The following is an 18,007-nucleotide window of genomic DNA, read 5'->3' on the forward strand; positions in this document are numbered from 1 at the left end:
TTGGCGAGAGCTTGTTGCATCATTCTTGATGTCTGTATAAGATAGCTTTCCTATAGACTGTAGCACACCATAGACTGTAGTACTTCTTGTAGTATGCCTGTGTTGTTGGTGTGGGTCGGCCAAATGTACCTCCATCTCTCACCTAGAATTTTCTGTCTTTCAAAAAGTCCCTGATGAAATTAAGTGCTCTAGCAGAAATTTTCTTCTTCAGCGTTCCTTTTATTAGAGTAGTATGAGGTACTGCTGTTAAAAGCCTCTTCACTCTCTTCATTCTTTCATAAGCGGTATTACACAATGCCCTTTAATAAAGTTTCTCCTGCTTATGGCCCGCTCATATCTGCCAGAAGGGACAATTCTTGAAAAAGCTTTTTTGTGCTGTGTGCATGATGTAGTATGAGCATTCATGTGTTTTGACATTTATACATCTGTAGAACCACCTTCCTGACAGAGCACTTGCTATGCCTGATCATGCTTATTTGTGCAGTGCTGTTGAACAATACATATTGATGCAATGAACGTTTAGACTGGAAGTATCAGAAAAGATGCTTGTTTTACAATTTTGCCCTTTGGTTTCGAGTGGTGTTAGATTTTGCATAAGCATGCCCCTCTATGCAATAGTATTTGGAAGTTTAAGGGTTCAATAGATGATGAATTAAATCTAAGTGCAAGAGCTTTTTTTTACCTATGACTCCAATCGAAATTCGACTGCCATGGCTGGAAATTCATCCGCTCGCCTTGTGTTAGTAGCAGAATGCTATAGCCACAGTGGCAGGTGAATAAATTGAACAACAATTTTGTTGTCTAGAGTTACGTTTTTTTTTTGCCTGTATGTCGGTGAAACTTGGAATAAGTTTCTCATTGCAAAAAATTAGTTTGTGGTCCTTTATTGAATAAACCGCATATTGTGTATAGTTGAAAGGCAGCAATTTCTTTTAAAATCCCTGGGTGATATGTTCCTGCAAGTAGCATGGTATTCCATTACTTATAAAGGTAGTAAACACATCGGATATCGTTATGTGGGTTTACATACTAATATATGTGATCACAAACTGATTAGAAACTGTTATTGGAAAAATGTAAGGCATGGATCTTTCTGCACACTTGATCAGATGTGAATGTGCAAGAACCGTTTGTACTTAAAAAATGCAAAATTCACAGGAAGGGATCCAACTGGCCGACTTCACTGCACAGTTATGATTTAGTTTCCCCCCCCCCCCCCTATTTAACGTTCGTCTTCTACTTCCTCATCTCCACAAGAACAGGATGGTTGTCTGCTTTTTGCATTGTTGCTAGCTCATGTAGTGTGACACCCAAGCATTGAATTGAACGCACCCGCTCCAGTATATTATGGTTTAGAGAAAGCGAATGACAATCTCTTAGTGGTGCTTTCCACGAAGAAGTAAAGAGAATATATGTAGTTTTTTTGGTATTCAGAGTTAGCTTATTTGACACGAAGCACTGGTTAACACTTCGAAGTTCATTATTAGCCACTTGAAATGTTTTGTCCAAGGAGTCTAGCGCAAAAAGTAGAAGACGTACCATTATTTCTTCGTCTTTTTCTCCAATACGCCGTTGTCCTCCAATACGCCGTTGTGTGATCCTTTAGTAATATAATAATGCCCAGTGTATCGATCAAATCTTTAGTATTTTATTGTGTGCGACCCCTGAAGCAGGCTCGCAGAAAGTGTTGAGTCTTCATGGCTAAGACACCCGTGAACTTTTCAGCAAATATTCCATTTATGTGCCAGCAACCGTTGAAGTGAGCCAGCCCGCAGTAGCCCTCCTACTAACTTGCTTTGTACGCCCCACCCTTGCAGAGGTCTTTTAAAGGTCTTTTCCTGGGCGAAGCGCATCTGCAAATTATTAGCTCACTGAAATGGTCTCCTCACTACACGGAAATGGCAATGTTTGCTCCGGTGACCTTTACCAGAACTTGTTATGGATACATAACGCATTTGCTCTATAAGTAGATGATGCTACTGCGGCTGTTTGTGTGTATATATGACCACTATATATATATATATATATATATATATATATATATATTACGATATTATCGGTAGATATCCAAGAGACGAGCCGCCGCGAGAACGACGACGAAGTGGGGTCTGTGCCCTTGGCGTGAGAAAATGTCGGCATGGCGCTCTGCCTCCAGTCCAGTGTAAATAGCTTGTAAATAGCCTCTTCCGTCTGTATCTTTCTACACGTAACATTCTGGAGGAGGCGCGGGGTCCCCCTCCTCGCCACGGAGCTCCGGAGTGGTCGGTACATCGAGCTTGTCACCATGCCTCCCGGTGACGAGACCACCTCTGCAACGGCTTCAGCTTGTCCGACTGCTCCCGTCGTCACGGTTGCCCAACATCGCGACCCTGGTGTGTTCTCTGGCCTGGAGGGACAGAACGTTGACGAATGGCTCAAGCTATATGAACATGCCAGCGCTAATAACAAGTGGGACCCAACGATCATGCTCGCCAATGTCATCTTTTATCTCGGCGCGACCCCATACGTGTGGCACCAGACGCATGACGGCGAGATAACCAGTTGGGACAATTTCAAAGAAAAGCTCAGGGAACTGCTCGGTGACCCCATTGGCCACAAGGTTGCCGCGAGAAAGGCTCTTGCGTCTCGTGTTCAGACATCTACAGAGCCGTACGTTTCATACATCCTCAACGTCTTGGCTCTATGCCGAAAAGCTGACGACGCTATGTCTGAAGCTGATAAAGTGTCACATGTCCTAAAAGGCATCGCCGACGACGCTTTCAATTTGCTTGTTTTCGGCAACGTCTCGACAATTCACGCTATCATCAAAGAATGCCGTCGCCTAGAACAGGCTAAGAGCCGCCGTATCACACACCACATCACGCGGCTACCCAACACTGCTGCTACGTCGACATGTGAGGGTCGACCACGTTAGGCTAACACCTGTGATGACGTCACCCGTATTGTTCGCCGCGAGCTCGAGGCCGCCTGTCCGCCAGCTTTCGCCGCGACGCCTCCCGATCCGCCAGCAACCACGATTGCGATGATTCAGGCCGTAGTCCGACAGGAATTTGAGAACATGAGTCGGAACTCCGTGTGTAACACGTCTCAACCGAACGTTCCCCAGTTCTCTACCGGCCGTCCTCGTCACCGACAGTCCTTTTCTGCCATATCTCGCCGCAACCCGTCCGAATGGCGTACCCCTGATGACAGGCCGATCTGCTTCCACTGCTGTCGCATCGGCCACGTCGCTCGTCACTGCCGCAACCGATGGCCACCACCTCCTCGGACATACGCCGCCACTTAATCCCGCACTTTTCGACTTTCTGTTCCCTATGCCACCCGCCATGAACCCACTGTTGCTGATGCCCCTGCTCCGAACCTTCGCTACAGCCGCTCGCCCTCACCTCGACGCCATCAGTCTCGTTCGCCCCAACCCCGCCGCTTCTCTTCGCCGCCTATCGCCTCCCAGACCCAGCCGGAAAACTAGGCACTGCAGCTTCTGGAGGTGAAGCTGCGTTGTCGACCCTGCCCTCAAATCCTCTCCTCACGTTACCCACGAACCGAAACCTTCTTGACATTGACGTTGACGGCTATCCTGTCACTGCACTCATCGATACAGGCGCACATCTTTCTATTATGAGTGCTGCCTTCCGACGACGACTCAAAAAGCTCCTCACCCCAGCGCTGGCACGCATCGTCCGCGTTGCGGATGGCGGTACTGTGCCGATAATCATCGGCATGTGTACGGCACGAGTCAGCATTGCCGGCCGCCACACCCCTGTCCTCTTCACCGTGATTGCTCATTGCCCCCACGACCTAATTCTCGGCCTCGACTTTCTCTCCGCGCATTCTGCTCTTATTGACTGCTCTGCCAGTACCCTTCGCCTTGAGTTGCCGATTCTCGCAGAACCTTCTGACGCACCCCAGTGCTGCCTACGCCCCACCGGCTTTATTCACCTGCCGCCAAAATCAATAGCCTATATTGAACTCTTGTCTTCCCCACGAGTCCCTGATGGCGAGTACCTCGTCACTCCTCTGCCCGACATTCCACTACAGTATGACGTTACCGTGCCTCACAGTATACTTACTATTACTGCGAACCGCACTCGCATACCTATCTTTAACTTTGGATTGGCAAAGCAAATTCTACCGCAACGTATTTGCCTTGCCAACGTTGATTGTCTCGGCGACCATCACGTGGCAGCGTTATCAACCGATGCGTCTTGCGAGCTTAGCAGACCCATCGTGCCAGCCTCGGCCGCCGATCCCAAGATACAGAAAATGGTTGCGACGGACCTGTCTTCCGCGCAGGCTGAAGACCTTTACCAAGTATTATCGTCCTACAGAGATATTTTCGACTTCGACGATCGCCCTTTAGGCCAGACGCTCGCGGTCAAGCATCGGATTCTTACTGGCGATGCTACTCCTATTCACCGACGACCGTATCGAGTTTCTGCGTCGTAACGCCGAGTAATTCAAAGCGAAGTCAACAAAATGCTAGACAAAAACATCATTGAGCCTTCTTCTAGTCCCTGGGCGTCACATGTAGTGTTGGTTAAGAAGAAGGATGGCACGTGGCGCTTCTGTGTAGACTACCACCATCTGAACAACATTACTAAGAAGGACGTCTACCCACTCCCACGTATAGACGACGCCCTTGACTGCCTCCGCGGTTCCAGCTGTTTCTCTTCTATCGATCTTCGTTCTGGATACTGGCAGATTGCTGTTGACGATATGGACAGAGAAAAAACCGCGTTCATCATACCTGATGGCCTATACCAATTTAAAGTAATGCCGTTTGAATTATGCAACGCCCCTGCCACCATTGAGCTTATGATGGACTCCTTGCTCCGTGGTTTCAAATGGTCCACATGTCTCTGCTACCTCGACGACGTCATCGTCTTCTCGCCCACGTTCGACACTCACCTTGAGCGTCTAACAGCTATACTTGATGTATTTCGAAAGGCGAAGCTGCAACTTAATTCGTCGAAATGTCGTTTCGGCCACCGCCAAATTACTGTTCTAGGCCACCTCATTGATGCTTCCGGAGTACAGCCTGATCCCGACAAAATTCGCGCTGTCCGAGACTTTCCCATTCCGAAGACAGCCGCAGACGTTCGAAGGTTTGTCGGGCTATGCTCGTACGTTCGTCGTTTTGTTCAAGATTTTGCGGCAATTGCTAGACCCCTCACTAATCTTTTGAAGAAAGGCGTACAATTCTCGTGGGGTACTGCAGAAGCCGTCGCCTTCTTTCGTCTCGTCACTCTTCTCTCCTCACCACCCATTCTCGCCCACTTCGACCCTGATGCCCCTACAGAATTGCGTACAGATGCCAGTGGTCATGGCGTAGGTGCCGTCTTAGCCCAGCGTCAGCGTGGCCACGATCGCATTATTGCTTATGCAAGCCGCCTCCTCACACCATCGGAGTGCAACTATTCCATTACGGAACGAGAATGCCTTGCTGTAGTCTGGGCGGTTGCGAAGTTCCGTCCTTACCTCTACGGTCGCCATTTTTCCGTAGTCATTGACCATCATGCTCTCTGCTGGCTCTCATGCCTAAAAGATCCTACAGGCCGGCTTGGTCGATTGGCTTTGAGACTACAAGAATTTTCGTATCCTGTGGTCTACAAGTCGGGCCGCCTGCACCAAGACGCTGACAGCCTGTCGCGTTACCCTGTTGACGACCCTGACTCCTCCAATATTACCAGTGCTGCTTCTGTATTCTCTGTGTCACAGCTGCTTCATTTCGCCGACGAGCAACGTCGTGACACCAACATCAGAGGATTCATCGACCGTTTTGAACACTGTCCGGCCGACGCCACTCTACGCCTCTTCGTCCTCGGCGACGGTACTTTGTACCGTCGTAACCTTCATCCGGACGGCTCTGAGTTCCTACCTGTCATACCTAAACACCTCCGCTCAACCGTTCTAGAAGAGCTCCACGACGCACCAACGGCAGGACACCTCGGCGTATCTCGAACATATGACCGTGTACGTCGCCGTATTTTTCTGGCCGGGTCTTGCCCGTTCCGTACGACGTTACGTTGCCGCTTGTGAACTTTGCCAACGACGCAAGAAGCCTTCCCAGCCCCCCGCTGGTTACCTGCAGCCGCTCGACATCCCTACCGAGCCCTTTCATTGTGTCGGCTTGGACCTCCTCGGCCCATTTCCGGAATCTACATCAGGAAACAAGTGGGTTGCAGTCGCGGCTGACTACGCTACCCGCTACGCCGTAACCCGCACTCTTCCGACCAGTTGCGCAACTGACGTTGCGGACTTCCTTCTACATGATATCATTTTGATGCATGGTGCTCCGCGTCAATTGCTAACAGACCGTGGCCGTACGTTTTTGGCGAAAGTCATTGACGACATCATGCGGGCCTGCTCCATTCAGCATAAATTTACTACCTCCTACCACCCTCAAACGAACAGCCTCACTGAGCGTTTGAACCGCACCCTTACAGACATGCTCTCCAAATACGTTTCAGACGACCACCGTGACTGGGACCTGGCTCTACCCTACATTACCTTTGCATACAACTCTTCCCGTCTCGAAACTGCCGGCTTTTTTCCGTTTTACCTCTTGCCGCGAACCGACGCTACTAATAGACACCGTGCTTCCGTCCACCACAGCTTCAACTAGCGCTTATGCCCGTGATGCAATCGCCCGTGCTGACCATGCTCGTCAACTTGCGCGCGTTCGTCTACAAGTCTCTCAAGACAAACAGAAGCGACGCTACGACCTCCGTCACCGTGATGTCCATTTTACGCCCGGCACCCTCGTGTTGCTTTGGTCACCTTTCGCGTAATGTTGGCCTTTTTGAAAAACTGCTTTCCTGTTATAGCGGCCCACATCGCGTACTCCGCCAAGTGACCGATGTCACCTATGAAATTGTTCTAGCCACGCCCACTACGTCCTCCGGTGTGACAACCAGTGACATTTTCCACGTCACCCGACTCAAGCCCTACAACTCTCCACGTGCCTTGGATATTTAAAAGCACCGTGACGGCGCTTTTGCTACCGGTGGGTAGTATTACGATATTATCGGTAGATACCCGAGAGACGAGCAGCCGCGAGAACGGCGATGAAGTGGGGTCTGTGCCATTGGCGCGAGAAAATGTCGACCTGGCGCTCTGGCTCCAGTCCAGTGTAAATATCTTGTAAATAGCCTCTTCCGTCTGTATCTTTCTACACGTGTGTGTGTGTGCGTGCGTGCGTGCGTGCGTGCGTGTGTGTGTGTGTGTGTGTGTGCGTGTGCGTGTGCGTGTGTGTGTGTGTGTGTGTGTGTGTGTGTGTGTGTGTGTGTGTGTGTGTGTGTGTGTGTGTGTGTGTGTGTGTGTGTGTGTGACATCATTAGCATACTCGTGTTAGAGCGTGTAACTAGTGAAAATGACCTAGGGAAAGGGTCTGGCAGCCTAAAGTGGCTAACATATCTGAGCTCTTCAGCAAATTTAGGATTGATGTGCTTGCGAACACGAAAGTGAGCCCACAGCTAGCCTCGTGATTACTTCCGTAGTGGCCCCCCTGCGAATTCTTAAATTTTCTTGCTACCCAAAGTGCACTTGTAAAATAATTCATGCGCACTTTTACTAACCATGGTGCGTCAAAAATAACTCCTAATGGCTGAGCTTGTATAATAAAATTATTGAATTTTCTTTGTTTGCATTGATGCGCTTAACTCAAAACTGCTGGGTGCATTGTCAAATGATTCAGCCGCCTGCAGAAATTAGTTCTGTAGCTTCGTTTTTGTTAGCACAAGAAGTACAGCTTCCATGTCTGTATGTTTTGAATTAATGCATTTTTATCAAAAGAAGCCAACAAACAATGACACCATCGACAACGTAGGGCAAATTACTTGTGCCTAAAAAATGAAATAAAGAAAGAATAAATTAATGGAAATGAAAGTGGATGAAAAAAAAAAATAGCCGCAGGTTGAGAACGGTCCCACAAATCTTGCATGCGCAGTTTGTGAGATCATTCCCCACTTGTGGCAAGTTGTTTTTTGAAAAGTTGAGGAATCGTTCCCCGCCTGCGGCAAGTGGTTTCTTCATCCACTTTCATTTCCTTTAATTTATCGTTTGTTTATTTCATTTATTAAGTACCAGTAATTTCCCCTATGCTGTCCTTGGTGTCAGTGTTTGTTGGCTTCTTATGATACGACTAATAGAAATCGGGCTGCCCGGTTAACCCCATTTCTTTGTATTTTTATCAAGTTGTATGTGATGTATTAACTCAATGTAGCAGGGAATTATGTGTACAATGCTTAGCTGCACCGCAACCTTCTTTTAACGTGCTTTGAGATGCAGTGGGCTGTATTCCTGGCCTGTCTCATGGTACTTCAGCTTTTGCATGACAAAAATGTTTGGTTGCCTTATTTAACCACAGGGAGGGATCTTCAAGAGCCATGCACATCTTTTTCATCATTGCCCCAGAAGCCAACAAAAAACCAGGCCAAACTTACCTTGTTAATGGTATGTAAAATGCAGCAGGCCTGCTGCACTGCTACGGCACATGAGGAACATCCCTATTATGTTAATTTATAATCAGTAAGGACGTCCTGTGGATATACCAAATCTACAATCAAATGTCCCACAAGCGTCTTTTGGGCGATTGGCAATACAATGTCCCAGAAGCGTCCTACATCCTGACAAAAACGTGCTTAGGACGTACTCAGGATTATGCAATAAAAATAATGCAGATTTAAACATCTCTTGGACGTCCGAATATCCCAATAAGACGTTCGTGGGAGGATCCCATGGACATCCAAGGATCATCCACATGTTTCCTAGATATGTCCTAGGGATATTCAAATTTCCCGTTTCGGATCTCTGCTGGACATCTGTAGGACGCTGGTGGTCCAATGGGAAATTACGATATGTTGAGATGTGTAGGCTTTGCATAGAAATGAGTAAGCCTCAGTAATTACAGGATTCCTATTTTTCTGTAGCCACGATAGAGCTTTAACTACGCTTCAAGAAGAAGTATAAATAACTGCCTTCCGCAGCTGGATATTGTTGAAGTACTTTACAGCCAACAGTAGTGCACAGACCTCAGCCGTAAAAATAATTGTTTCCAGGTGCGGAGAAACGAATTCCGTGAGGTTGGGTCCAGCGCTGCACACGAAATACACCCGCATGCGACTTTGATGCGTCCGTATCGAATTCAGGGCACGAGTAATTTGCATGAAGTGCTAGGAAGTACATTCGAGTGTCTGTGTCGGGAGCATGCTTGGCAACTTCTACCAAAGACAAGTCACAGTCAATGTGCTGTAACTGCCACAGCGGTAATGGCTTCGTGGGAGCCATTAGGTGATGTTCAAGTAGCGCCACAGCTATTTCGTCAGTAAGGTTCCTCGTGCGCCTCGTACGACTCTCTCACTGCAGGTCGGCTGTGGAAGAAGATGGCACCAATCTGTTGTTTATGGTTGAATAAGTGGGATATTGATTGCTAGCGTGAATTTTTGAGAAAATACATGAAACTAGAGTACGGCGTTTGAAGATAGAGTGACCATTCACTACATTCTACGCACAGACTCTTAACAGTATTTATCCTGAAGGCACCGGTCGCCAACCGGATACCTAAATGGGGAACCGGGTCGAGCATCTTCAAAGCACTTAGTCTAGCAGATTGATACACTGTGGCTCCATTCTCTAAGCGTGTACGTATGGGACGTAAGTAGAGATTCATTAGGTACTGATACGATCTCGACCGGGTGAGGTGGGTCTTCACCGCAAGAATCAAGAAACGACGATGAAGCCAGGCATCGTGATGATGAGAAAAAATTGGAGGACGCTTAAGCTTCGCCTTCAAGAGTGGAACGCGATAGCGTTATCACACCCGTTCGCACCGCCTACTCAAACGCGCTACGCTAGCCAAACGTCGCGATCGGCACAGATAGCCGGGCCCCGACGCGCCATGAAAGCGGACGCGATCATGGGGCGAGTGGTGCGCCACGTGTCGGGGCAGCGCCGTACATTGCGAGGAGGGGGTCTTCTGTGTTTGCCGCAAGATGGCTGTGCGTGTGCGCAGAGCGCAGAAGCAATGTAGCAGAAGCGTACTTCGCTACTCGTGAAACTGCGACTTCTGTAAGTTACATGGTCATAATTACCGATATACACCGCAGTATAAGTTTCTACGGCACGTTGCTAGGGCAACACCGCATTCACTAGAGGCGATTTTGTCCCGTTCTGAAGGAACGAACTCCGCATTTCGATGGGGGCGAAATGCGAAAACACCCGTGTACTTAGATTTAGGTGCACGTTAAAGAACCCCAGGTAGTCGAAATTTCCGGAGTCCTCCACTACGGCGTGCCTCATAATCAGAAAGTGGTTTTGGCACGTAAAACCCCATAATTCAAGGAACGAACTCGTGGCTGAGTGGCAGCGTCTCCGTCTCACACTCCGGAGGATGAAAGCAGACTGGAAGTACGAGTTAAAAGAATTCTAAACTATGGTGCGGTCGTTAGTAATAGCGTCGTTAATCTTGAAAGAGGTACTGCACGTTGCACTAGGTAAAATTTAGGTAAATACAAAAGCGCTGCGAATGGTTGTCTCCATGGGCACGAGATAGTCAGTAGTCGACCGATCCTTTCTGAGGCCGCACTGAGAAGGGTGTTGTTCAAGGCATAGGCGGCAAGACCGGGGGGGAGGGGGAATACTGGGGCGCGACCAGCCTTCCGAACGCCATATATGTACATATATATATATATATACCTTTAATAATAGTTGCACTTGAACAAACTTCATATGACCTTAAAGAATTGTTCACTGAAATGACGGCCTTATGTGAGAATTTACAAGACCTCATATTAGGAGACAGTTCAGTTTTACAGCCTGAGTCCTCTCGCACCACCAATAATCTGGCGTCTCTCGGTCGTGTAATCTTCTTTCGTGTAATTGTCGTATACTTCGCTATCACTAATACTGCTTCGCCTTTCCGGCGAAACTGCAGCCTTTCTCTCTCTCTTTTTTTTTCTCTGAATGCGAGTGTAAGAGCTCCTGCACATGACTGCTGTTAATTCTGATTGCGAGGGAATCCGGCTTGCCACTATTTCGGTTACTGAGTGAATTACACAACGTTCCCCAACTATCATGCGGCAAGACTTAAAAAAAGAGCAGTTGCGTTAGTCTCAGAAAACCCAGTGCATATTGTTTCCAGCGCAGTGGAGTAGCCGCCAGTAAATTTTTCGTTACTGAGGTTTAATTCGGTAACGGCAAATAATTACCTAACTTGAGAACTACTGCCCTAATTATCAAAATGTCACTGAGGCATCTGTAGGCACCCCCAAATGACATCTAACTGCGGTGTTTTCAGCGACGTACTAATTCCGCACAACGTTTTTACGACTGGCGAAGAAAGCTCACGGAATATGAAAAATACCACACGACTGTGCTCCCACCCGCATCATAAAGCAGCGCCCTAAAATAAGCTGATTGAAACCAACTGCGCTGCCTGTCGCAAACCCGAAGAGACAGCGCATCACCTTGATAGTGGTAAGCAACGAGCACCAACAACAGGTTTCACGGTTTCGCAGCTATTCCTTCCTCTCATTTCTACGTCCCACTTATTATTCGCCTGTCAAGGCCAGCTAATCACAAAAGCCCCTTGATGACGCGCCGCTTGAAGCGCCGCTCTGACGCGCAGGAAATGCGACAAGCAATGGCTGTGTTCGCACCGCATCTAAAGAGTGCGCGCGCTGCTATATTTCGTGCCAGAAATTGCCTTGGACCAAAGTCAAATTAAAGTGACGGTTTTACTTTTCATTACAGTGCATACGTGCTGCACAAACATGTTCGCGGTGGAAAACAAAAGCGAAATAAACCAACCTGGAAGCGACTCATGCGTAGAGAAAGGGCAAAACCGATGCGTTCAAGAATGTAAATGTACTGAACCACTCCTAAATCAGGCGAACTGGCAAAGAAAGAAAGAAAGAAAGAAAGAAAGAAAGAAAGAAAGAAAGAAAGAAAGAAAGGCAAAAACCGAGGAAAAAAGCCATGCAGAATCTTCTTTGGGATTTATTTGAATGATGCGTAAGCATTTCGTAGTACTGACGTGGTGTTTCGTGGTAGTATGCTAGTGCGTTTCGAATGATTGCGAGAACGACCGCGAAAGAACCGTGAAGCGGAGTAGCGTGGTAGCAACATCAAAATGTCAAGTAAGACCTGCACGAGACGATGTAGAAGATTCGATAGAAGCAATGTAGAAGCGGATGCGGACGTGGCATGAAGGGACCAGGTAAATGTAGCAAATGAAGAAAATATAGGGAACATTTATTAGGTAGACTGAACCATTATGAACCGTGATCAACCGTTCTCCGGCATAGTCTATGTGTGGCGCGGCGGTGCGGCCCGTGTCCTGAAAGCGATCTGCGAAAGCGGCAGAGTGCGGCATGTGCTGAGAGCTCCGTGAGCGCTGGCCGCTTCGTTGGCGTTGAAGCGAGGGGCAGCACGCAGGTGAATCTGCTGCGGGCGCTGTGTTGAAAGCGATCGTCTTACGGGATGGATGGAGGGGCGGTTTTTCCGTTGGGCAAGAATGAACACCAAATGCTGCCTAAAGGTCTCCTTTTGCAGCTACGCAGTACTATGCTGAGCCCGCTTTATCACATCTTCTGTGACTTTCTTGATGACTGACGCTGGAATTATACAGCAGACATCCGTGATCCTTGCCTTGAGCTCATCTGATGTCCGTCACGATCATGTAAACACGATCTTTCGCATAACCCGAAAGAAAAAAATGGAGTGGAGCGAGATCAGGTGACCTAGCCGGCGAAATTACAGGCCCATGTCTTCCAACCTATTGCGCATGAAAAGTCGCATCCAGCCAGTTTCGTGCTCGGCTACTGCTGTGTGCTGGCGTCCCATCTTGCTGATACCACAGAAGTGGAAGGCGTGACAGCGGACGTCACTAAGAAACTAATCCACCACTCCTTCAAGGATTTCGTCCACCTAAGTCAGTGTGTGTGACCGAAAAAGATGGGACAGATTGTAGCACCGGCGTAAATTCCGAACCACACAGTGAACGACCACTGGTACTAGTGTCGAGTGCGTTTTACCCCGTGTGGATTGGAGCCACTCCAATAGCGTGCATTATGCAAATTTGTTGCTGAAAAAGTCAGGTGACTCATCGGCTTTTATGAGGGCTCAGTTGGAGAAATCTAGACCAATGTGCTGGTCTCTATCTTCCAAGCGTTGGTGCAGGTTAAGGTAGTGCGGGTGAAAGGCCGAGTCACTTAGAATCCTCCAAATTGGTACCTGCAATGCCACGTACCGCACGCTCGCATGATGGTTTGAGGCCATAAATGCTAGAACATCCGTGCGTAAGCTAGTACACAAGGACGGAGTCCTCCACCGCTGTTTCTGGCAGCTGCCCGTTTGTTTCAGGTTTTCATAACTTCTGATAATAGCCGATGCATTTAGTGTACCGCCACACTTCCATAGCTGATATATACTGCGGCCTTCCTCTTGTTGCCATTTGCAGCTCCCAAAGCAAGAATCATGTTTGCCTTCTGCTCATTAGAGAAAGACATGGCGACTGGGACGAAACAAAACGCACCTTTAAACCTTTGCACTGACGTTGCCAATTCGCTTTTGTGGTGATAGGTTCTGTGGCAAAAAAAAAAAAAAAAAAACATCCGTCCACTTTATCTACGCTAAAACAACAGCAATCACAGGTTGTTTCCAACTAACACCAAACACTACATGTTATTTTGGCCGGGGCGCGGCATATAAGGCACTAGCTCGATCACGACGTTTTTTCTTTATTTCCTTTATTTCGTTCTGGATAACTCATAGAGAGTCCGTTCGAGGGCGCTGCTTTATGATTTGCGTGGGAGCGCAGTCACGTGGTATTCGCCATATTTCGCGGAGTTTATTTATCAGTCGGGAAAAAAATATTAGGCAATTAGTACGCCGCTGAAGATACCGCAGTTAGATGTCCCTTGGCTGTGCCTTCAAATGCCTCATTGACAATTTGATAATTAGGATAGTACGTATAGAGTTAGATAATTAATTACAATTAACTAATTAAATCTCAGTAACGAAAATATTACTGGCAAATACTCCACTCCACTGTACTGTAAACAATATGCTCTACCTTTTCTTCGAGTAAGACATTGCTCTTTTTTTAAATCTTGGTGCATGATAGTTAATTGGGACACCCTGTATATATTCATGACCCTGCATGATCATATTGCGCTTAGTGTTACACTGAAGATTTTAAGTGAAGGACAGGACGTGGACGTACGTAGCACAAACTACCAACTGTTTATTACTGTTAAATAACGCGCTTGTATACAAGGAGATATTGGGCGGGGGGGTGAGGGAGATATAAAAAGATATGACAAGGTTACGACATGTGATCATACTTTGGGCCAGGCATACATCATTCACTTGCACCGTTATTTATTATATTTACCACCTTTGCATACAATTGACGATGTTTTCATCCGTAACAAATGTTTTAAATTATTACAAGCGTTTTTTAATGACTTGTTAGCATTGCTTAGTGGAAAGAGAAGCAATACTGAGAACCATATAATTCACGTGCACTTCATACGCCATTGATAAGAGACTCTGTCACTGAAGTCTGCAGTCTCTTTTTTTTTTTTTTTTTTCATGGGCAGAACAGCACGCAACGCAAATAGAAGCGAGGTGAACATAAAACAACATATTATTTTTCTAGGCATAGGCTATCCATACCTTTAGACATATTTTTAGTTAGCTACTTTCTTCTCTTTCAAAGATATGATCAACTTTGTCTTGTGTATATATATCAATATATTGTTTATATGCGTGGTGTGTACAGTAGAAATTGAAAACAATGTTGAAGTGAGAGAATACCGATGAGGCAACCGCTGCTAGTGCTTCTAAAACGCTTGTCCGACTATTGTCAGAATTTGCAGAAATAAAGCGAAAGTATTAATTAAAAGCCGTGCACGCCCGCGCCAACAATGATGCAGTGTTATTTATTAATTTTATTTATTTACAGGAAACCTGCGTCGCCTCGAAGGCATTATCGCAGGGGGGAGAGATAGAAAAAGATGTATTAAATCGTTCACAGAAGTAAGTAAAGAATATATAAATTAAAGTTACATCAAGGGGGGGTACCCAATAAGTGAACATTTTCAAGAGTAACAGAAAATTAAAACAAAATTAAGACAGTAATGTATTCTCACAAACACACACGGCAATAAAAATCGCTATTGTCAGATCCTGAAACACATTCCTCCGGTGCAAATCCCACTCTGTCACAGCTTGTGGAAAAAAGCATTCCTCAAAACCGTGCGTATTACATTTGAATTCTCGCACCTTCTTTGAGTGGTCGAGCCGAGATGTAAGTTGGCTCCGACAGGTAGTTGCGGCTATCAGTGCCAGATTGAGTGTAGAAAATACGGAGGAAGAAGTTTTAAATTTTTTTCTTCTGGTGATTAACGATAGGAACGATAGGTGATTAACGATAGCCACAAGAAAATTTTAAATGAAAAGGTCGATGCAACTCAAAAGAACCCTGAATTGATGTGGCTGACAAAACTCTGGTAATGACGTTTTAGGCATGTGTGAGGGGGGGGGGGGGGGCTGTGCCTCCTCCGGCCTACTCCGGAGGGGGCTCGAGCCCCGAAGCCCCATGTAGTCGGCGCCTATGATTCAAGGAAATGTAAAAGACGACGATTTCTCATTTTCTCGAATAGTTTGCATGAGCAACTTCTGAGTGCTATTGGACAGTAAAGTGAAACGTCAGATGGATCCTTGCCGTGTTTCAGGACCGGGACTAACGCTAGCTTCTTTCCGCGAGGATGCGAAGGCAGCCCACATGGATGTATCGCTTTTTTAATCCTGCTACACATGATGATTATGTCAGCTCCCGGTGCAGAAGCTCGCACATGCTCTCAAGGCAACTCTCAGCTCGGCAATATTAAAAAAGAACAGTTGTACGGTTGACTCGGTCTGCATTTACGGTGTAGTGACCTGAGTTCTTCTACCTGCTTGTATTAACGAATGGTTCCTAGTAGTGTATGGAGTTTAATACACGCTCCAAGTCTGTCAAGGGCGTCGTCCTGGTCTTCCAAGGCAGTCGCTTGGTCATCGACCATAGGAAACACGTTGATTTGCTGCCCCTTTAACATTCTAAGCCCCTTCTATACTTCAGCCTCCTCGATATAAGAACTGATGCCTGAGAAAAACCTTTCCCAGCTTGTTCTCCTAGCCTGTCGTGTCGTGCGCCGTCCTTGTGACATTGAATGTTTCAATGAAATTTTCCGCCGTTGGATATCGGCGCATTCTGCCATATGCCTTATTTTGTCACTCTCATGCATCTCTCAAGTCTTCATTTCACCAGGGAATACGTCTCTTACCTGACAGGCCATTTGTTTTCGGGATAATCTTTTCTGCGTCGTCAGTAATGAAAGCGGTAAAATAGGCTACGGCATTATCTATGCTAAAAGCGCCTATACACTCTCGTGATAAGTAAGTAAATTTTTTCAAACCTTTCCAAACAGCGGAGTCAAGTTTCCAGCGAGGGAAATGTGGATGATTGTCGTGCTGCGTTTGTAGGTTTAGAGTCACCGGTAAGAGGTCCCTCCCAAAAGGATATCTTATAACGCTCAACTGTAATGAACAAGAGCTGCCGAACCGATCGCTAAGTCTATATAATCGTATCAATTGTGCGAGTTATTAAAATAAGTCGGTTCCTTTTGATTCAACAGTCTTGGACAGGATTTCACTAGGAACATTTCTACGAGTCAACTTTCGCGTGACGTCGCGAGTCTCGCCACATGGTGTTGTGAGCATTAAAATCTCCCACTAGTGTGCAGGGGTCGGGGAGCTTATCAATGAGGCTATAGAAGTCTGTTTTCCCCAACTAGCTCATCAAGATCAGCGAGAACAGTTGAGACCTCACTAATTCTCCACTGAAAAGTCAGGGCAGCATTCCTCAATTCGAGAGGCATCCGACATATTCGAATAGGCCGAATAGTGTAGTAATAGCTGTCTTGGGAATGTTAGCTGGCTCCGCCGGAATTCGATGGCATGCTTTGACGAGATCGATCTTGGAAAGCAATATTGTCGCAGGTCGGGTGCTGTTTGAACGAGCGGCTGCGACATCATAACTTGAAAGGTAGGGCCAGTAGTTGGCACCAATGTGCCCGCAGTGTGGTTGCAGCCTTACCTCTGAGGAGGTACTTGCATAGGCGTGGTAGCCAGGGGGCACATGAGAAAAATGCCTCATAATTGCTTATCCGTTCCTCCTATTTGCTCGTCTGTTTCTTAAATGGGCTGTTGAATATTTATTCGCAGTTTTCTTTTCTAATACAAGAATGTCAGTCCGCACTTGTCTGTTTACGCCGTTCCAAATATTGCTTAACTGTCCACGTTCCTTGCCACGTCGGTGTTGCCCATTTTCACACCATGTTCAAAACTCGTGATTTCTACGCAATTTGATGGTGGGCCCACCTCAGTGGCTACACCGCGTTTTGCTGAGATCGCCATCGTAGCTTTGCAGCACGGAGAAACAATCGCGCTTTGCGTGAACGAACCTCAGGGAGTCGAAAGTAACCGGAACACTACGCAAATATCAATAACTGGAATAGCCGGTTGAGCCGTGCCTGCGCGTTTTGCCATAGCGATGGACTCACCCGAGTCGTGCCAATAGCGCTCCACGCTCACCACCGCGGCCACGCTGGCCACGTATGCGACGACCAGAAGGAGGCGCGCCTTGAGAGTCGCCATCCCGGCTGCTGGCACGCCGGCGGCCTTTCTCCACTTGATAAGCGTGATTGCCGCGGTAAAAACGCACCTCTATTCACGTGGCCCGTTTTACGGGTTCCCTCCGTGTTGCCGCAGAATTTGTTTATTTCGTCTATGCTCTCAGCTGACGTGATCGTATAACATGGCATTCCCAGAAAAATTAGATGCTTCTTTACCATTTGTTGGCATAGCACCGTGTTCACTTAAGAAACTTGCTTGTGGAATTGTTTCGAAATAAAGCGACAACACATTTTTTTTTTTGTGTCCCAGTGTAAGCCCTATTATG

The 18,007-nt window shown here is 47.0% G+C and overlaps 1 protein-coding gene across 1 annotated transcript in view; it reads right to left on the reverse strand.

Moving 5' to 3' along the window:
* The window catches only part of LOC126544007 (uncharacterized), a 201,803-nt gene extending 184,056 nt beyond the window's left edge, over positions 1-17,747 (reverse strand). Inside the window, exon 1 of the mRNA XM_050191187.3 lies at positions 17,610-17,747. Within this exon, the coding sequence (XP_050047144.1) occupies positions 17,610-17,703 (94 nt within the window). The 5' untranslated portion in view covers positions 17,704-17,747. The remainder of the gene's footprint in view (positions 1-17,609) is intronic.
* Between the last annotated feature and the right edge of the window lie 260 nt (positions 17,748-18,007).

This window comes from Dermacentor andersoni, chromosome 1 (genome assembly GCF_023375885.2).
Source record: "Dermacentor andersoni chromosome 1, qqDerAnde1_hic_scaffold, whole genome shotgun sequence".
NCBI lineage: Eukaryota > Metazoa > Arthropoda > Arachnida > Ixodida > Ixodidae > Dermacentor > Dermacentor andersoni.